At 36.0% G+C, this 20,079-nt stretch overlaps 1 protein-coding gene across 2 annotated transcripts in view; it reads right to left on the reverse strand.

Annotated features, from left to right (window-relative positions):
* LOC128022539 (cAMP-specific 3',5'-cyclic phosphodiesterase 4C) overlaps nucleotides 1-19,736 on the reverse strand; it is a 35,450-nt gene extending 15,714 nt beyond the window's left edge. Inside the window, exon 1 of one of the 2 annotated variants that reach the window (XM_052610206.1) lies at nucleotides 19,450-19,736. In XM_052610206.1, the coding sequence (XP_052466166.1) occupies nucleotides 19,450-19,532 (83 nt within the window). In that variant the 5' untranslated portion in view covers nucleotides 19,533-19,736. Of the gene's footprint in view, nucleotides 1-5,099; nucleotides 5,564-19,449 lie in introns of those variants that run through there. The other variant, XM_052610205.1, reaches the window with a different exon arrangement.
* Between the last annotated feature and the right edge of the window lie 343 nt (nucleotides 19,737-20,079).

Below are 20,079 nucleotides of genomic sequence, written 5' to 3' on the forward strand. Positions count from 1 at the left end.
CCTAAATATTAATTTATTTACTATGTACTGATACAATTTTTTCAGAACCAATCTGATCCGAAATATTCTGTGTATTTGGATATATACCGATATATATTGATCCGTTACTGGCACAGTTTTGTATAACTTCTATACCTCTGTGTGTTGACCTGATCGTAACTTATTTGTGTGTTAAACACAATCTATTTCATATTGAATAAAAACTTAATTTTAAAGAAAAAAAAAACAAACGTAAACTTATTTAATCATAATCTATGACAAAAATACTATTACGGTTAGTGGATAATTCAGCATCAAAAGTTACTCTAAAATCATCAGTGCACAATAATTTTATAAAATCTATATATTTAGTGAAAAAAAACACACACACATATATATATATATTTATATATATAAATATATATATATGCCCACCTCTTCCAACCGAGACAGGGACTGCAAAACGAAATGATCACACTAGTCAAACGAACCAGGCTATGGGGGACAAATGCCAAAATGACATTGAAGACTGCAATAATGATGCTGAAAATTCAGCTTTGCATCACAGGAATAAATTACATTTGAAAACAAATTCAAATAGAAAACAGTAATTTTTAATTTTAATAATATTTAAAAATATTACTTATACTGTATTTTTGATCAAATAAATGCAGCCTTGATGAGCCTTGACTAGTAGATGAGCCATATACATGAAAAACTATATTATAAACATTTTGTGGGTTTGTAAAAGTAATATCTGTTTTGAACATTTAAATTAGGAAGTATAATCATGGGCGAAAAATGCTCAACTCTGACTACAACCCTGTTACGTCCTTGGGCGTAATTTAAGGTGTTATTTGTGCAGTATTTAATTTTTGCCACTATGTTGATTACACTTTGTTTTGGCAGTGTTTTGTCTCTCTATTCTCTCGACAACATCCAAAAGCTTAATGAAGATCAGCTGCTTCTGATTGTCATCAATCACCTGGTTGCTCTGATTGGCTGCTGGAGGGGAAGCTTGTGGATAAAAGCTGAAGACTCCATCTGAAATGTGCCCTTCTTTACGGCCTCTGGAGACTTTTCATCCTGCCCCAGACCATAGCATGTGTGCGAGTTGTCGGTTTGCATTGTTGTCGGTTTGCATTGTTGTCGGTTTGCATTGTTGTCGGTTTGCATTGTTGTCGGTTTGCATTGTTGTCGGTTTGCATTGTTGTCGGTTTGCATTGTTGTCGGTTTGCATTGTTGTCGGTTTGGTTTGTGATTTTCTGTGGCATGCTGGGACAGGAGAAAAGGTCTCCAGGTTGGCGGTAGAAAAAGTTGTTTTCTACCTTGTTTAAAAATGTCCTAGTTTCTGCCATCCCTGACCCTAGACCAGGGAGGCACATAACAGACTACATTAATCCACTACACATTGTGAAATGTAGTAACTCCGAATGAACCCTGGTTCTGCAGGTGATGATTTTAAACACTTTCAAAGTCATTACGGTGTTTTTCCTGCTCATGTGCAACTCTGATGGCACTGGAAACAGTCAGGATGCCAATCCCACCAGGAGCTCATGTTATGAGAGGGATCTGGGATGCTGGGATCAATAAGCTCTTGGTGTGAAGGGCACAATGAGAGGTTTGCAGTAATAAAGGACAGTTTTTCTCCATCCTTCACCTGAATACCAGCTATATTGTAGAGCTTTGACTCTAGTGTCTCTGCTGGCGCTGATTAGGAGTTGGTCTTAATTTGGAACATTGCTTCGATCGTGACCGTACCGGACACATCACTTACACAGCAGAGCCAATTAAAGTGCACAGTGGCCAGTCATAAAGACTCGATGCATGATGGGCCTAGAACAGCTCTGCAGAGAGGGATGTTCCAATAAATGAGTAACTCAAGCATGGCCACTTCCTGCTCAAATTATGTTATATATATAACCAAGACCAAAATAGAAATCAATAAAAAATGTATTTTTATAAAATAAGGCTGTACTGTATCAACATGGCAATCATGCTCAGATCCACATCAATCTAATCGATCTAAGATCACCTGAATGAGGTGGTCTCAGCCTAATTGAAACTGAACACTGGAGTCGTTCAGTTACGGTGGGAAAGCAGTCCGATCTAGTCAGATAAACTTGGGGTGAACTATCTCTTTAAAGTAATGTTGAAACAAGACTTCTTATTGAAGATTCAGAAATATTCCATGTGCACACAGTAAATACACAAACACACATGCACATGTTTCCAGGTCACTAACAGAGGCCAATCATGGCAGACTGTGTTGCTGTGCACAGTCCAGAAAGTTACAAGAATTTGAACTGAGATAAAAAACAGCTTGGATGGTGTTTTTGAGATAAAGTCCTGAACCTATACAAAACTGCATCATATTTCATATCTGAATTAGTATCAGTACAGGCTCTACCATGGTATTTACACAACCAACGAACTTCGAAGAATAATATGTTACAGTAAAGTACCATGGAAATTTAATGGTGCATTCTGATGGTGTAGATCCATTTAACCACTTTTTGAATAGCTTAGTTCACATTCATAAACAAAAATAATAATAATAATAAAAAAAATCTTCTAAGACAATTGTGGACTAAGATGAAATTAAGATGAAACTAAGATGACATTTCCACCCCAAAATACTTTAATTGGCATAAAAATAAAGAAATAATAAAAGCTCATAATATATAGAAAAAGTATTTACATATACTGCTGTTTTCATTTAGCTAAAAACGTAAAGATCTTGACACTTTACATTAATGAGGCTTTATATTATAATACAATTTATATGTAATGTAGTATTTTTGTAATTTATTTATATATATTTGTTTTAGACTGATGATTTATGATTTGATTTAAGGGTGAACCTGTACATGTTTTTGTGAGAACTCTCTCTGGACATGTAAATGACAAACACAAACATCCAGAATGGACATCAGTGAAAGTTCATTTCTCTGATGTATTGAGCATGTGCGGCTCAGTGGGAAATGCAGGATATACATTTTAGTTCTTAATTAATTTCCACTACACAGACACTGACAAAACAACTGTCTAATGGCAAATAATACTGATTAAAGGTACAATTTGTAAGATATTTGCAGTAAAATATCCCAAAAACCACTAGGCTAGTGTTAATATATTTTGACCAGCTGATTACAAACGATATCTCTAATGTTTTCAACTACTAGTAAATTATGAGAAAATTCCCATTCTAAACAGTGACATGGGGCAGTGCAGTCGCCTGTCGATGACGTTAGTTACCCTTTGTGACCGCCTTTACTGACGTAGAAACCACATGACAACAGTGTCGTGGACAAATACGGAAGCAGCTTTGCGACAAACTTCAACTAGAAAGATCTCGCTTGTGTTTTACTCGACAGGTGAGTTGTTTTGATTCTTATCTACAATTTGAATCTACAATTTTCATAGTTATGAAAATAAAGAAAACTCTTTGAATGAGAAGGTGTGTCCAAACTTTTGGTCTGTACTCTATACAGTATATAAACTGCAATACTACTCAAACATTGGAGTTAATCCCAACAGAAACCATTCGAGTTAACTACAAACTAGCAACTGCATGCTAAGCATAACTTTTACTCTATGTCATGATGGTGTTTGCAGCAAGCATAAGAATCAACTACAATATATTGGCACCAGGTACAAGAAATTCAACTACGCTGCCATTCGCTTAATAAATTGCTCACTGAATTAAACATTACACACAAAGAGCAAACACTTCAACCATCCAACTGTTGCTTGCTGCTTTTGCCTCTGGCTTGCTTGATTGGGGACACTTAATATCCAGCGATATCGTCAGCCTTTTACTGAAAATTGAGTGTTTAGTATTGTCATTTTGCATTATTGATGCACTATTTTCCTATTTAATACTGTTAAGTGCTTAGACACAATCTGTATTGTTAAAAGCACTATATAAATAAAGGTGACACACTGTAGCTATTTCTACCTGATTTTGCCCTTAAAAACGAGTTTTGTTGGTAAAAATTAATATTAATTTAGCTTAATTCAGTGGTGTTAAACAATATTTTGATAAGATAAGATTTCAATAAAACCGGTTGATTAAGACACTATGAAGCCACTATTAAGCATAACAGAATAACCTAAAATGCCAAAATAATGACTGTTTCTACTTCACTTTAATAACCATCAGAAACAATAACTGATATCAGGTTTTTCCCAAACATTTTAGCTCCCCTTGAACCTCGCCCCCCATCTGCTATTGGTCAGGCAAACAAGTATCCCAACCCCAAATATATGCTTTAGATTGCATTAGTGTCCATCCAAATTTTCAGCATTGCTGGTTCCGGAAGTATTATTTAGTTAATTTTCTCATTCCCAAAAGAGTCTTTGTTAAAGCATTATAAGCCAAGTATCAAACAATTACACAAGAATTACACTTTTCGAACTTTAATTCGAAGGAAAGACCAATCAGCAATCAGTCACATTTGCTGGAATTTGAGCCAAGCTGATAAATGGTTTATGTGGCACACTGTTTTGTTACACTTTTAGCATGTTAACATTATATTGAACATTTCTTGAACATGTGTTATCATTTTATCGAGGTAATAATATATTGTGATCATTATTGTTATCGTTTTATCACCCAGGCCTATGACAGAGAAATATAAAACTATACATTTAAAGTTGTTGGTTGTATATATAGAAAATATATTTTAAGTTATGCATAAAAATACAAATATTTCAGTATTCTGAGATTGCGAGGAGGCCGACTCGATTCTGTCCTTTGCAGTGCTTCATGGGAGTGGGTGGAGCTAAAGATCTCTATGTGACTCTCTGATTGGTGGAATTTCCTGTAGAGCATCATGGGTAATACATTTTTTTTGTTTATTTGTTTGTTTGTTTCCCACGAACTCCACTATTAGACATGGTTATTTTGAAAGCGTTAAATTAATGCGGTTCAACAAAACATACAGTTGATATCACAACATTCAGTAGGTTAAGCCAGTATTTGACATGTCAGACTGCTCAAACAAATATTTGAATAGCACCACAGTCTCAGTGTCTCCCTTTTGTGGAAATCAACCTAAATCCCTCCATAACTGTCTAAATACACAACACAAGCAAAAATAAAAATATTCAATTACCGCCTGCGTTTCTGCACAATGTCAATCGGACAGTTGACAGCACATGATGAGCCACAAAGATTGACGTTCCGAACTTTAAAAGTGCGGTCAGTGGGTGGAAGAAAGAAACAGCCCGTTGGCAAACTCATATTTCCCTCCGTGTCTCTCACTCTTTTGCTGTTTCCCTCCAGAAATCAGCTCTTCCTCTCAAGTAGTCTGAAACACATGCTTCCCACCGCTGAGTTACTGTGGTAGAAGAGCGGTGAACACATGGAGCCACGCTGACACGACCGAGCTTCCCCAGACATCTCGTATTTGCCTAGTCGTCATCCATCCATTTAAAATTACATCGACTCCTTTTAATCCTCATAAATATTTTATATATATATATGTATATATAGTCTGGAAATCTACTGTGAAATACAAAGATAATACACAAACAAACTTCGAAAGTCACTAAGTGCCTATCTCTCTCTCTCTCTCTCCCCTCCGGCAGCTCAGACAGATGAATTCATATACTGTACATGAGTTACACATGCTGGCCTCACTCGGGTGTGTGTGTGTGTGTGTGTGCATTTGTGGTTATGTGTGTTTGTGGGACTGGCATTTGAACATTGCGTCACATGGAGAAGGTGGAACCACCAGATGACTGACTCAATATTAACTCTTTAATGGAGCGAGACATAACACTAGTGCATTTATAGTACTTCCCTGTACATCTCAAACTCCAAATGTAGGAATATCACTGCAATTAATAACAAAATAGCAAACCAAGTGACATTTATGGAAAGAAACCGCAAACGTGCGCAAAAACGTTTCATAGAAAAAGTTGTGAAAAAGTACACTTAGAGAACTTATTGTGGAAACAACAACAAAGAATATACTTAAGTTCAAACTGAATGAAATGTTTTCAGGCATTTAACTGCATGTTAATTGCGATTACATGAAAATGCATTAAATTATACATTAGAATGTTTAAAATATATTAAAGGTCCCGTTCTTCATGATCCCATGTTTTAAACTTTAGTTAGTGTGTAATGTTGTTGTTAGAGTATAAATCATATCTGTAAAATTCTAAAGCTCAAAGTTCAATGCCAAGCGAGATATTTTATTTAACAGAATTCGCCTACAACGAACGACCCGTTTGGACTACAGCCCTCTAGTTCCTGCAGTAATGACGTCACTAAAACAGTTTTTTGACTAACCTCCACCCACATGAATACACAAACAGGGGGCGTGGCCTTGTTGAGCTCAGACGGAGAAGGAGGAAGAGCTGTGTTTGTGTTTGTCGCCATGTCGTCGAAACGCTGTTATTTTCAATCACCTTTGTCTGGGCTTCCCAGGGACACTGTACTTAGAGATTAATGGTTTAAATTTATGTTTAACTCTGTTCCCGAAAATTATAATCTACATGTAAAACTATGTGCAGCACATTTTGCTGAGGACAGCTTCCTCAATCTCAATCAGTTTAATGCCGGATTCGCACAAAGATTATTCTTGAAAGATGGAGCAGTTTCCTCTTTGTCTGGAGAAGGTGTTGTTTATGGACCACAACCGGTAAGTGTATTTTATTATTTAAATTGGTGCGTTTAACAGTTTCTGTAACTTATTACACAAAGGGCAACGCTGTTTAGCTTTGTTAACTAGATGTTAGAGCTGTGCAAAAAAATCGAATGTGGTTTTCATCCGCATCTCGTCAGTAAAAACGCTCCTGTGATTAGAAGTACATCTCCAGCACGTGCGTTCAGATCAGGATTGCCAGGTTTTCAAAACAAATCCTGCCCACTTGCTTCTCAAAACTAGTCCAAAACTAGTTCAATCGCGTTACGAGGAGGGCAGCGTGCTCTCAGCTGCTGTCGAATCACAACACAGGAACCGCTGGCCCAATCAGAACTCGTTACGTATTTCTGAAGGAGGGACTTTATAGAACAAGAAAGTCATCAGCCCGTTTTTATGACAGTGAAAACTGCGGTATACAGATAGGTGAATTGTGTGAAAAATACTGTTTTTTTACACTCGAAACATGAACATGTTATATTGCACACTGTGAACACAATCAAAGCTTCAAAAAAGCACGAAAAACGGGACCTTTAACTACATTTAATATTGAATAACACATTAAATTTAAAGGGGGGGTGAAATGCTCGTTTTCACTCAATATCCTGTTAATCTTGAGTACATATAGAGTAGTACTGCATCCTTCATAACTCCAAAAAGTCTTTAGTTTTATTATATTCATAAGAGAAAGATAGTCTGTACCGATTTTTCCCGGAAAAACACGAGCGCCTAGAGGCGTGACGTGTGGGCGGAGCTAAAGAATCACGAGCGCGAATAGGATTTTGTGTTGAGCGAGTCTGGAAGCTGTGACACAGATCCAGAGGCTGAAATTTAACAAGAGCAGCATCAGCAAAGGCTTCTCTATGTGGTATGTACTGAAACTGTATATATTTGCTTAGCGGTTTTGGAAAATGACTAAGTTCCACTTTTTTTTTTTTTTTTTTTTAAGCTGTACATGTGGAAAGTGCAGTTTGATAACAACATCGCATGTTGTTTACTTGATGTGCTTACACGCCGATAGCTAAGTTAACAACACAGAGATATTTGAAGCCGTTTTACTCACCGCCTGTGGTTCCAACACACGATCGTTACCCTTTTTCGTTGGGATTGCATTATCCTTAAGAAATAAACGATTTGCAAATCCAGCGTCAACCTGGGCCTTGTTTGTAAAACAAGCATCTTCGAAATGCAGGGAACAAACACAAACACTTGCACAACTCCGTTGATGCTCTGTAAAAATAAACTCCATCCACTGGTCCCTTAATGCTGTTTCTCTTTTGGTAATCTGTGCAGGGTTGTCTTGCCCTGGCAACCAAAAACACACTCCTTTTGTGACATTTCGCGACACTCTCGCTCTGATCAGTGATTGTCTGTGCACAGCCTCTCTCTGCTCTGCTATACAGGAGTGCGCGCTCTTCCGGCAGACGCGCCCTTAGGACCCTTATAAGGAAATTCCGCTCCATCTAACGTCACACAGAGCCATACTCGAAAAAAACTTTCCGAAACTTGTGACAAACCGGAAGGAGTATTTTGGGAACAGAAATACTCCTTCAAACGTACAACTTAATTTTTGAAACTTTGTCCATGTTTAGCATGGGAATCCAACTCTTTAACAGTGTAAAAAACTCAGTATGCATGAAATAGCATTTCACCCCCCCTTTAACATTATAATCAAATGCTTTACATGAACTTTATGTTAGTAAAGACCAAAATAAGCGTACAGCTTTAAAATATGACAAAAGATGAATCAAAAAACAATATAAAACAAACTTTTAAATAAAACTTTTAAAATGACATTATTACAAAGTCGACATTATTACTACCCCGGCCGGGTAGATTGCGTGGCCTCGGGTGTTCTTGCGATCTCAAGGATGAGTCAAAGATTGGTGATAAAACTGTTGGAAAAGTCCTCACTGATAACCAAAAGCTCCTGTCAGATGTATGATATTAAAGCAAAGCTGTTAAGTACGAATAGAACCGAGATGAGCGGGAATAATACTGCAAAATTGCGAAAACTGGAGAGACGCTGAGCCTCGAGATGTGTACGCATCGCAATCTTGGTCTTAAATGTCCCACTGCTACATGATTTCACTGTTGATTCTGCACTGCGCTGTGTACTGCCGAATGCCAAGCAGTTCATCCCTGATAATAGACAATTTTTGACTATACTACTGAAACTGTAAGTATTTAACAGTTGCAAATTGGCAAAAAAAAAAAGGCTCACTGTAAGAGCCTCACTGTAACACAGATTTTTGTTGTAATCAACATAATGCCACAAAAGCTGTACTGAACCTGGTGTATTTTGTATATTTGATGAATTACACCAATGGTTACTCTATTTCGCTTCCCACAGAACTGAATCCGATCTCTGCTCATATCAAGGTAAATATTTACTCATGCGTTCGTGTTGTGGGTGTTTTAGCGGAGGCCCTTACTTCTCATTCCTCCATTCCTGCTTTATGTCACATACACACTCTGTCACACACTATTTGATCATATTTTCAGCTTTCGTTTTAATTTTAGAATTTTTTTTTCTTGTTTTATGATTTTTGTATATATCTATTTAACTTTATTTTTATTTCAGTATAACTTTTAGTCATTTTAGTACTTCAGCTTATTTTATTTCATTAAGTTGCCATGTCAACATTATTAATTTTCATTTAAGTTTTTTTTAATTGTATTTCATCTTATTTATATTTTATGTAATTTCAGCTTTATTTCAAATAACAAAAAAAGTTTTTATTAAGTTTAGTTTTAATAATTGTAGTACTTCGAATTATTCTAATTTCAAATGTTATTTTTTTTTGTTTTGTTCATGTTTTTAATCTTCCAGTACTTATCAATATATTTTATTTGAGCTTTTATCAATTTTTTTTTTATAGTTTTAGTATTCTTATTCTTATTCTAGTATTAACTTGCTTTATTTCAAGCATGTTTTTTAAAGTTTATCTTTCCACATGCAATAACTTCCTAACTTCTTTCTCCTCTGTCTGTGTATGTTTGTGTGTGCATATCACAGTGTCCTTGCTTACTATACTTTATGGACTGATGGTGGATTAAACTCTCTCAAACTATACCATCAAGTCCAGACAGCTCACACAAAGCAAACATTCACCATTCAGCCAGAAGAGGGCAGCCACACATTGAGAACTAAAAAAGTATCTGAACTGAAGAAGTATCCTCAGAAATCATTCATCTGCTTGAATAAATCATATCTTTTTTTTTTTTTATCCAAAGCAATATACAGTTGCCCTACTGTACTCTTATTAAATATTTTCAATGCAATATGCAAATTTCTGTGCCACTAATGAAACCAAAACAGTTTTCCAAACACAAGTCTCACATGGCCAGACCTCTGACTGCAGTATAAAGTCTGGCCCACTTTTGCAGCCAATTTTGGCCAACATCCACCCACTTATGACTTCATAAGAAAAATAATATGTCTATTTCAAAGTCATAAGCATGGATTACTTTAGATAAAGCAGGGCCTAAAAGACATGGCATTAAATTCTGCTTATAGATGACTAGTTTACCTGCTAATATTGTTGCAAGGAACCAACCTTTCAGTAGTCAAGGTATCAATCAAAAGAATCAACCTCTCAGGTATAAATACCAGTAAAATTACACAGTTCTCTGTACTAATTTTGGTTACATGATTGTAAATAATTTATTTTAATATTTTTAATTAACTAGGTTTAATTGATGAATATAATTGATTAAATTGAATTAGTTAATTGTTAATAATATTAATAATTACAAGTAAATCATAGATTAAAACATTAGCATGTAGTCTTCAAATATTGTTAAATTATTTCAGTGGTGGACGAAGTACACAAATCAAGTACTTGAGTAAAAGTACAGATACGTATAGTAAAATATTACTCCAGTAAAAGTAAAAGTACTCCCTTTTCAATTTTACTCAAGTGAAAGTACAAAAGTACTCAATTTTTTATGTACTTAAGTAAAAAAGTACTGAAAGATAGATGTTTGAAATTTTATATAGGCTACTTAAGTTTTATACTAGCACATATTTTTTTTAAATAATCCTACTGCTCAAAATACCTGTGCCCGTATTCATAAAGATTCTAAGAATCCTCTCAGAAAACTCTTAATTTAGCTTAAAAACTTTTACGTAGGAGTCTTAGCTTAAAAGCGATTCGGGACCGATCTGAGAGCAACTCTGAGTAAGGAAAAGACAAAAACTTTCATCTTAGTGAGGAGGCGGGGTTGACCCCGTTGCTATGTATGACACAATCTTTTGAAGACTGTGATTGGTTGGTTGTCCAAGAAGGAAAAAAAAGAGTGATTTTAAGTATAGGCTCTATTCTAATTCTCACTTTGAATTTATACACACACACACACACTCACACTCTCACATACACACACACACACACACACACACACACATTATAAGTGTGTATATAAATCCTTTTTTTATTTACCATGCTTGTAATTTCCTATAAGGTATTTGATTGGCCTAGAATGATAAAAATTGTTCCACTCTTTCCAGTTACAGTGATTGCTGTCCTATTTAAGTGGCGGCTCGAATGTTGGTTTTAATGTATCAAACATGGAATCAAAACCAAGAATGGCGAGAGAGCCAAACTGGACAGAGGAACAGTCTTTACCGTTAGCCCAGTTAGTGGATGAACACAAGGCCATTCTTAACCCTCTGGGGACGGATTGGGCGGTACCGCCCAAAATGGCATACTTTTACAAATGTGTAGTTATCTCAAAAACTATTAATGCTAGAGAGATGAGTTTTTTTTTTTGCTGTCTTCCTCAGATTCCGCTGAAAACAGCGGTGTTCAATTTGTATATTAAACACTTCCCTTATTGCGCAATACCACTGCGTAAACAGTCCAAGGAAAACGATTGTGTTAGGCAGATTCAACACGCAACAGCCAATGGAAAAATTGCCGCTGGGAGGAGTCTTTTTCTAACCCAATCAGAGGAAGGTTATGTCTTCTAGCCATTCAGAGGACTGTGTAGCTCTGCTGTAGCCTTGTAAAAGAAAAAAAACATGATTAGTGATGAGTGAACTCTGTCTAACTGAAACTCCTCTCATTGGCCATTGCATTCAAGAAATCTATATTTCTGTGATTGGCTAGTCAGTCAGTCAGTCATATTTATTTATAGAGCACATTTAAAAACAACAACTGCTGGCCAAAGCGCTGTACACCATTTTGGTACAAGCATTTACCAAAATACAAAGGTAAACATACCTGTAGAACACAGCGACAAAAGGTGCACTACTGTTATGCCACTGCGCTTACTTATGACCATATGCAGCAGTAAATAAATACATTTTAAGAAGAGACTTAAAATCATCACATGTTGGTGCAGTTCTTATATAGAGTGGCAACTTGTTCCATAGCTGTGGAGCAGACACTGAAAAGGCACAATCTCCTTTCGATTTCAAGCATATCCTTGGAACAGTCAACTGAAGACTAGTTGATCGAAATTCCATGGAGGCATTACAGTGGAACAGAAGGAGATCTGAGACATATGATGGAGCCAGTCCATGCTAACCCTTATAAACAAACAACAATGTTTTAAAATGGATACGATATTTAACTGGGAGACAGTGAAGAGAGATCAACACTGGTGAAATATGTTCCCTCTTCTGTGATAGATTGTTCCAGTTAACAAACTAGCAACAGCATTCTGAACAAGTTGAATACATGACAATAGAGACTGTGAAACCCAAATACAATACATGAATAATCTAAGATGGATGAGATAAAATAATCTATCACAGACTCCATGTCTCTTAATGTTGAGAATGATTTCATCTTTGCAATATTCTTTAGCTGATAAAATCAATTTTCAACCACAGCATTGATCTGTTTATCAAAAGTCAAAGTGGAGTCAAAAGTAATGCCTACATTTCTGACATATAGATCAATATAACCAGATTGAGGACCAAGTTACTGGCCAAAACCTCAAAAACATTGTGCCTCTTAAATATAGCATACAAAGGAAGCATTTAAAGAAAATAGAACAGGACCCAAAATTGAGCCCTGTGGAACCCCATACAAAACTGGTGCACAAGATAATGAATATTTGCCTGTCTCTACTGAGAAGGTTAGAATAAAACCAATCTAAAACATGACCTTGAGTCCAAATTTGCTGTAAATGATTTTAAAAGAATGCCATGATCGAGAGTGTCAAATGCCGTACCGAGGTCCACCAAAATTAAAACAGCACAATGGCTGCAATTGACAATCAACAATAAGTTGTTTAATATTGTTGAAAGGCAGATTCTGTACTGTTTTGAGGTCTGAAGCAAGACTGATATTTATCGAAATTACAATTTTCCTGTTGAAAAGAAGAAAGCAAAAAAAAGTAGGCTTCATTTTATAAATAATTTGCACCAGGTAACTGTGAGACACTGGAGTAAATTCAGTTAAATATGTAGAAATTGATGTGGACTGAAGGCTATTTTGTCAAAAACAAATTGTAAATAGTAACTACTGATATGGGGGTCACCTGCCCCCTTGCCTACCCCTAAAGTTGCCCCTGGTTACAGGTATATTGCACTTAGACTGCAAGACTTATGCACAGATCTATTTTGACACCAGATTTTTTCCCATTGTCTATGGTTATTACAGTGTCATACATTTCAGTTTCAGATTTAGTCCACAATTTTAATACGGATGTCATGTAGCAGCATGAAACATAAAACTTGTAATCATATTTGAACTGTTTACATACAGAACGCAAGCAAAGAGTGCTTCTTATTTAATCAAATCAGTTAACCTGCAGCACAAGCTCACCGACGGAGTGAAAAATCACATTTTAATGACTTCACTGATGTCTTTAATCAGTGATATTCCAATATTCATTATACTAAGAGCGTTACTAAAACATGGTTTCCTCAAACACTGGCTTAGTTCATGAGCACTATGATGTCTGCACATCTGGAAAACATTTAAGTTCACAGAGGAGTTTAGAATCACACAGGCCCTAAAAATAGCACAGCACTCTATGATTTGATTTGGTTTATTAGACAGAAAAGTAGTGAAATACACTCAATTCATCAAATATAGAATTTATCAATTTCAAGTACTGACATTACATTATAAATACAGAAATTATAAAACAAGCATAATTAAACACATACACAACATATACAAATACAAATTCATCAATAAAACAACCCACTTAAGAGCCAACTTTTAACTTTTAAACTAAAACTAGCCATATTCAGAATACCTTTAATATCCAGAGGTAACTTATTCCACACTTGTGCCAAAGATTATTCAAAAGACCTACAGCAATTAATTGTTTTAAAATTACATAATTGAATATCCATTAGCCTAGATAATAACAATGTTGCTCATTTACACTAGAAAAAAGGCATTCAAACATGAAGGAGCTATATTATTGATAATCGTATGTACAATTTTTTATTTAAAGGGGGGGTGAAATGCTCGTTTTCACTCAATATCCTGTTAATCTTGAGTACATATAGAGTAGTACTGCATCCTTCATAAATCCAAAAAGTCTTTAGTTTTATTATATTCATAAGAGAAAGATAGTCTGTACCGATTTTTGCCGGAAAAACACGACCGACTGGAGGCGTGATGTGTGGGCGGAGCTAAAGAATCACGAGCGCGAATAGGCTTTTGCGTTGAGAGCATGTGGAAGCTTGTGACATTACCGTGAAGGAAAACCCATCATCCAAAACAAACCATGGCTTACAGTCAGATTCAGTCGTTTATTTATGATCCAGAATCAGATCCAGAGGCTGAAACTGAACGAAAGCAGCAGCAGCAACGACTCGCTCCGAGTGGGGCTCGAACCCGGGTCTCCGATGGGAGGCGGACGCACTAACAAGGAGGCAGAGATATTTGAAGCAGTTTTACTCACCGCCTGCGGTTCCAACACACGAACGTGACCCTTTTTCCTTGGTATTGCGTCAACCTTAAGAAATAAACGATACGCAAATCCGTCGTCAAACTGGGCCTTGTGAACAAGCATTTCCGAAATGCAGGGAACAAACAAAAACACTTGCACAACTCCGTTGATGCTCTGTAAAAATAAAATCCATCCACTGGTCCCTTAATGCAGTTTTTTTTTTTTTTTTGGTAATCTGTGCAGGGTTGTCATCTAACGTCACACAGAGCCATACTCTAAAAAAAACTTTCCGAAACTTGTGACAAACCGGAAGGAGTATTTTGGGAACTAAAATACTCCTTCAAATGTACAACTTAATTTTTGAAACTTTGTCCATGTTTAGCATGGGAATCCAACTCTTTAACAGTGTAAGAAACTCAGTATGCATGAAATAGCATTTCACCCCCCCTTTAATGTGTTCTATTCTCCTTTCTATAAGTAACCATTCAATATGCTTAAATCAGGAAACATCAATGTGAAAAAAAACGACTTAATCCTAAAACTAACCTTATCAATTTCATTTGAGATTTTTGTAACTTATCCAACCAACCACAAGACAAATCAGACATCCAAGAAATACATGCATATTCAAAACGACCAGTGTTGTGGGTAACGCGTTACAAAGTAACGCGTTAGAGTACTCTAATTACTTTTTTCCTGAAATTTGTAACTTAACGCGTTAGTTTCGTGCGTAAGTAATCAGTAACTTCGTTATTTTTTTTAAAAAAGTAATCCGTTATTTTAAGTAAAGGAAAATCCCGACTGCAGCCTGCTTTTTGTCAGACAGTAGTCCTATGTCTACTGTGCCACCTGCGGATGTATCAGCGGAGCCGAAGCTCTGTGATCGTAAAGTCAATGGCTGTGATGCGTCTGTGCCCTGCGCCTGACCCTGTGTGTGTGTGGGTTTTTTTTTTTTTCGAACTCCCGGCAAGATAGCAGAGAGGACAGCGTTTGGTTTATGGAAGTACGCACATTATTTTCAATTTGTCAACGAAAAAGAAAAGAACATAACGGTAAAATGCACACTCTGCTTTGGTGAAAAGCTTCTGTCGACCGCCAAAAATTCTACCTCAAATTTAACGCTACGTTTTAATCACTACTTTGAAGAGTAAATGTAAGAGGACTGTGTTAAAGCGAATTTAGGCTTGTGACTGTGAGTGACACTTTAATAATAATTAGTTCGGCTATTAAGCGATTTGTCATTTGCCTGTGTGGCAGTGAAGGATTTAATTCGGTTTGTTATCATTTTTGTTTGACAGGCAGCTGTTAATTTCTGTTAGATCATTGGCTGGCTGGTTGTTCATCATTTTTAAATGGATTTAAATCTGCAAGCCTGTTTAAGGTTGTGTTTACAAGTAAGCATACTTGTACTTTGATAACTGCATTATTTAAAGTTAAAGAAAAATCAGGAGTTATCTTGTGGTGCTCATAATATAAAGTAGCTACCCAGGCTGGGTAGGTGCGAATTTTGATTAATAATATGTTCTGTGATAATAAATAAATAAAACGCCATGTGGAATAGCCGATTGCTGACTGTCTATCCTGTTATTGTTATTCTGCAGTGTTAATTTAGTCGGATGACTGACGTTATTCATTGTCGGGAGTCACGACTTCTAGGTGCATTTAAAGGGGCCGGGGGCTGTGTCTGTCATGTGTGAGCCACTGCAAACTGCTTTTAATTTTTGGTAACGCATGAGTACTCTAACGCGTTACTTTTATGAATAGGTAACGCTGTATCATAACTGATTACTTTTAATTGATGGTAACATTGTAACCTAACTAACTACTTTCCAAAGTAACTATACCCAACACTGAAAACGACAAAGCACTAAACATGATGAAAGTAATTTATATTATGTTTATTGAGAAAACTACATGTACAGGAAATTCTGATCTAGCATTAACCTTACCCAGAACTTTCATAGCCTTACTTACATCACTTAAATCATTGTCAAGGACACATCCAAGATAATTAACAGTAGTTCTGCTTGATATTAAAAATTCACTTCTATCCTACCAATAGTATCCTGTCTGAATTCAATAAAGCAGAATCATTAGCATATAAAAGCAAATTACAATCACAAACTGCTTGTATGACATTCTTGTATAAGAGAATCAAAAGTGGGCCTAAAACACTTCCCTGAGGGACTCCATTTTTAACAATTTTCCCTCCATCAATTCAAATCAAAGAACCCAACCAATTTATAGGCTCTGAACTGAACCCAGTTAAATGAGTGTTCAACCAGGCTATCACTTTACTTGGAAAACCCATGACACTTAATTTATCTAAGATTATTGAATGATTTACTGTGTCAAAATTATTTTTTGAGATCCTAAAGTTCCATAGCAATTTGTTTTTGTTTTTAGATATTTGTATTAAAATTCCTCATAATATAGCATTCTTTTGTCAGATCATTGTTATAATTATTTAAAAAAAACAAGTCCCTCTTAAAAATAGTTTTGACTGGGTGATAGCATTCTCCAAACAGTATTGGCATGCAAATGTATTTATGTTATTAGCCATGCTGATCATATTTGGATCCATATCACTACATGACGCTCATACATGCACAGCACCTGAGTTACGTTCAGCCAAGTACAATCCTGAATCCAAAACTTGATCTTTGTTAAAACAAGCACAAACTTCCCCATTTGGACCTGGACATGAGTGAATGTATCCTGACAATAACAGGCATGGTATGATAATGAAATTTCCAGTGCTGGAGTGGTGTTTTGAGATGGAGGGCCGGGACAAGTGCAGATGTAAAAGCTAAAAAATAATACTCCACCCGTAACCAATATACACCACGTCGAATCATTCTTTAGATAAAACATTACAACTCTGCTTTTTATCAGAAAAGGCTTCACTTGATGGATACAAATTACAACAATAATAAACGTCAAGGCCGAAACCAAATTGCAGTGTCCACCCGCAGCCATGTTACTGGAAGTCAGGAAGTGCCAACATAAACTGTAGTTTAAGCAATAACTGGCCAAAGTCACATGATATTTGACTCCTATTACATGGACTTTACAATCTTAAAGCATCAAGTGCATTACAGATGTAAATATTCTGAGCTAAAGTGTTTATGTGATCAATGAAGTCTAAGAATATGTAATAAATCTTAATAATTTTTTACATGTGTCCATCACACATGGAACACACAGCCCAAATTTGCATTTGTTTGCGTTGCACAGGACAACAGACTGAGCTCCAGAGCAAAACACAAGCATTCTGACATCATCACTTTGTATAAAAACTTAATCAAGGTATACAATACTCAAATACATGCAAATAACAACAGGTAACCTGTTTTAACCAGTGTTGGAGAGTACCAGCTGTAACTAAAATTAGTGACATAAGAAAAGTAGCTACGAAAGAAGCTCAGTAGTTTCAAAATAGACTTTTCAGAAATATTTCAATAAAATCACTGTTTATTGTATATTATATTGCACACTTTAGAACCAAGTGAAGCGAGGTAAAAATCAAATCAAATGAATATGATTTTAATTTATTCTAGCGATCGCTTTGCAAATGTGCTTTTTTTGTAATAAACAAAATTGTAATATTTATTACAGTGAATGTATAACTTATTACATTATATATACACATAAATACTATTAAATATACTTATATTATTGCATTTATTTTCTCTTTAATATCATGCCTAAATAATATATTTCTATTATTTAAAATATGTTGGCAATTTTTAAGTATAAGCTTAAAGGGTTGGTTCAATGAAAATGAAAATTCTGATTTATTTATGGGCTTTTTATGCCTTTATTTGGAAAGGACAGTGTAGAGTAAACAGGAAAGCATTGGGTGAAGAGAGAGGGGAGTGGGATCATCAAGTCAGGATTCAAACTCGGGTCGGCGTGAGCACAGTATGTCACACACTAACGGTGAGGCTATGGGCGCTGAGACTTCAGGCTTCATTTAATCACCTTCAAGTTGATCCAAACCCAAACGTAATTTTTCTATTGAACATAAAGAAGATATTTTGATTTGTGTGTGTGTGTGTGTGTGTGTGTGTGTGTGTGTATGTGTGTGTTGGTTCAGCAGAATCTCATACAGGTTTGGAACAGCTTTAAGGTGATAAAAAAAAAAAAATCTGATAATTTTCATTTTTGGGTGATCTTGGGTGAAACAACACTGATCTTGACATATAATCTGGACATGAGACATCCAAGGTGGAAAGTCTATGCACAGCTGCTTGAGCTGCTGAGATTGTCCATGTCCTGTGAGGCATGCCAAAGTAATAAATATGAACTGCACTCAATGAAAGAGCTTTTGCTCTTTTTTTGCACTACATAATAGTGGCCGACTCTTTGTTATTCCATTCACACTGTAGTTGACCTGCATGACCTGACTTCAGCAATCAAAATAACACATTTTGACAAAATCCTATTTAACGTCATTTAAATAAATGAATAAATGTATGTATTTAGCAGACACTTTTATCCAAAGCAACTTACAGTGCATTCAGGCTAAAAAAAATTTTTTAATCTAACATTTGTTCCCTGGGACTCAAACCCACAACCTTGCGCTGCTAACACAATGCTCTACCACTTGAGCCACATTTATATCAAGAATAATGGTAACACTTTATTTGCTAGTCCACTTTAGACATGTTGACCACAACTTGATCTAGCAGTCATTAGAGTATCAATAGATGGTATCTAACACTTTATTTTAATGGTCCACCCAACATACACTTTACTGAATATAAGTAACTTTGCAAGTACATTTCAACTTTTTCAAGTAACATTAACTAACAGTCTACTAATACTCACAGATGCAAAGTAACTTTTAGTTATTTATAGTTACTAACTTACTTTCGAAATAAAGCGTAACCATAAGAATCACTGAAAATGTTTTCTGTCATAATCTTTAGTGGATGACCAAACATACCCAATGCAAGAATGTCGTCTCCGGGTTGAGCCACAATAAAAGAGTGAATTCCTCCTGTGGATTCGAGGATCCTTGTGCAGCATTTCAAAAAGCTGTGGAAACAACTTTATGTCTTGGTCTTTTACCAACGCTTTCAAAAAAGAAAGTCTATTCTAAAACTCATCAGCGCAAGCAGACACTTAAACCATGCATAGACAGGAGCCTGAGCGAGTCTGACACCTTAGTCCATGACGTCTCAGCTACATTTGCAGGACCTCATCCTTAGGGTCGGCTGAAGAAGAATTTGAAGGCTATCACATGTAGATCATTCTGCACAGCTGATGTTTCCGCTTCAGCATGTCAGATAAGTATCATCAGAAACTCCTTCTACTTCCTAAAACTTGCTTTCATAAGTCAGTTACAAAACTCACTAATCTATTATGTCTCTCTTGTGAGAAGTAAAAAAAAAAAAAAAGGAAAACTGTACCGCACCAGCCTACAAACTTATTATTGGACTCCCTACGGAGACAATTTAGAGGTTCAAGGTCCCGCTAAGTTTCCATATTAGTGTTTATTTGGCTAAATGGTGGATGGGCAGGAAGAAGCAAGAGAAGGGAAAGAAAGGAGGGGGAGGTACAGAGAATTGAGCCT

Source organism: Carassius gibelio, chromosome A11 (genome assembly GCF_023724105.1).
Source record: "Carassius gibelio isolate Cgi1373 ecotype wild population from Czech Republic chromosome A11, carGib1.2-hapl.c, whole genome shotgun sequence".
Taxonomy (NCBI): domain Eukaryota; kingdom Metazoa; phylum Chordata; class Actinopteri; order Cypriniformes; family Cyprinidae; genus Carassius; species Carassius gibelio.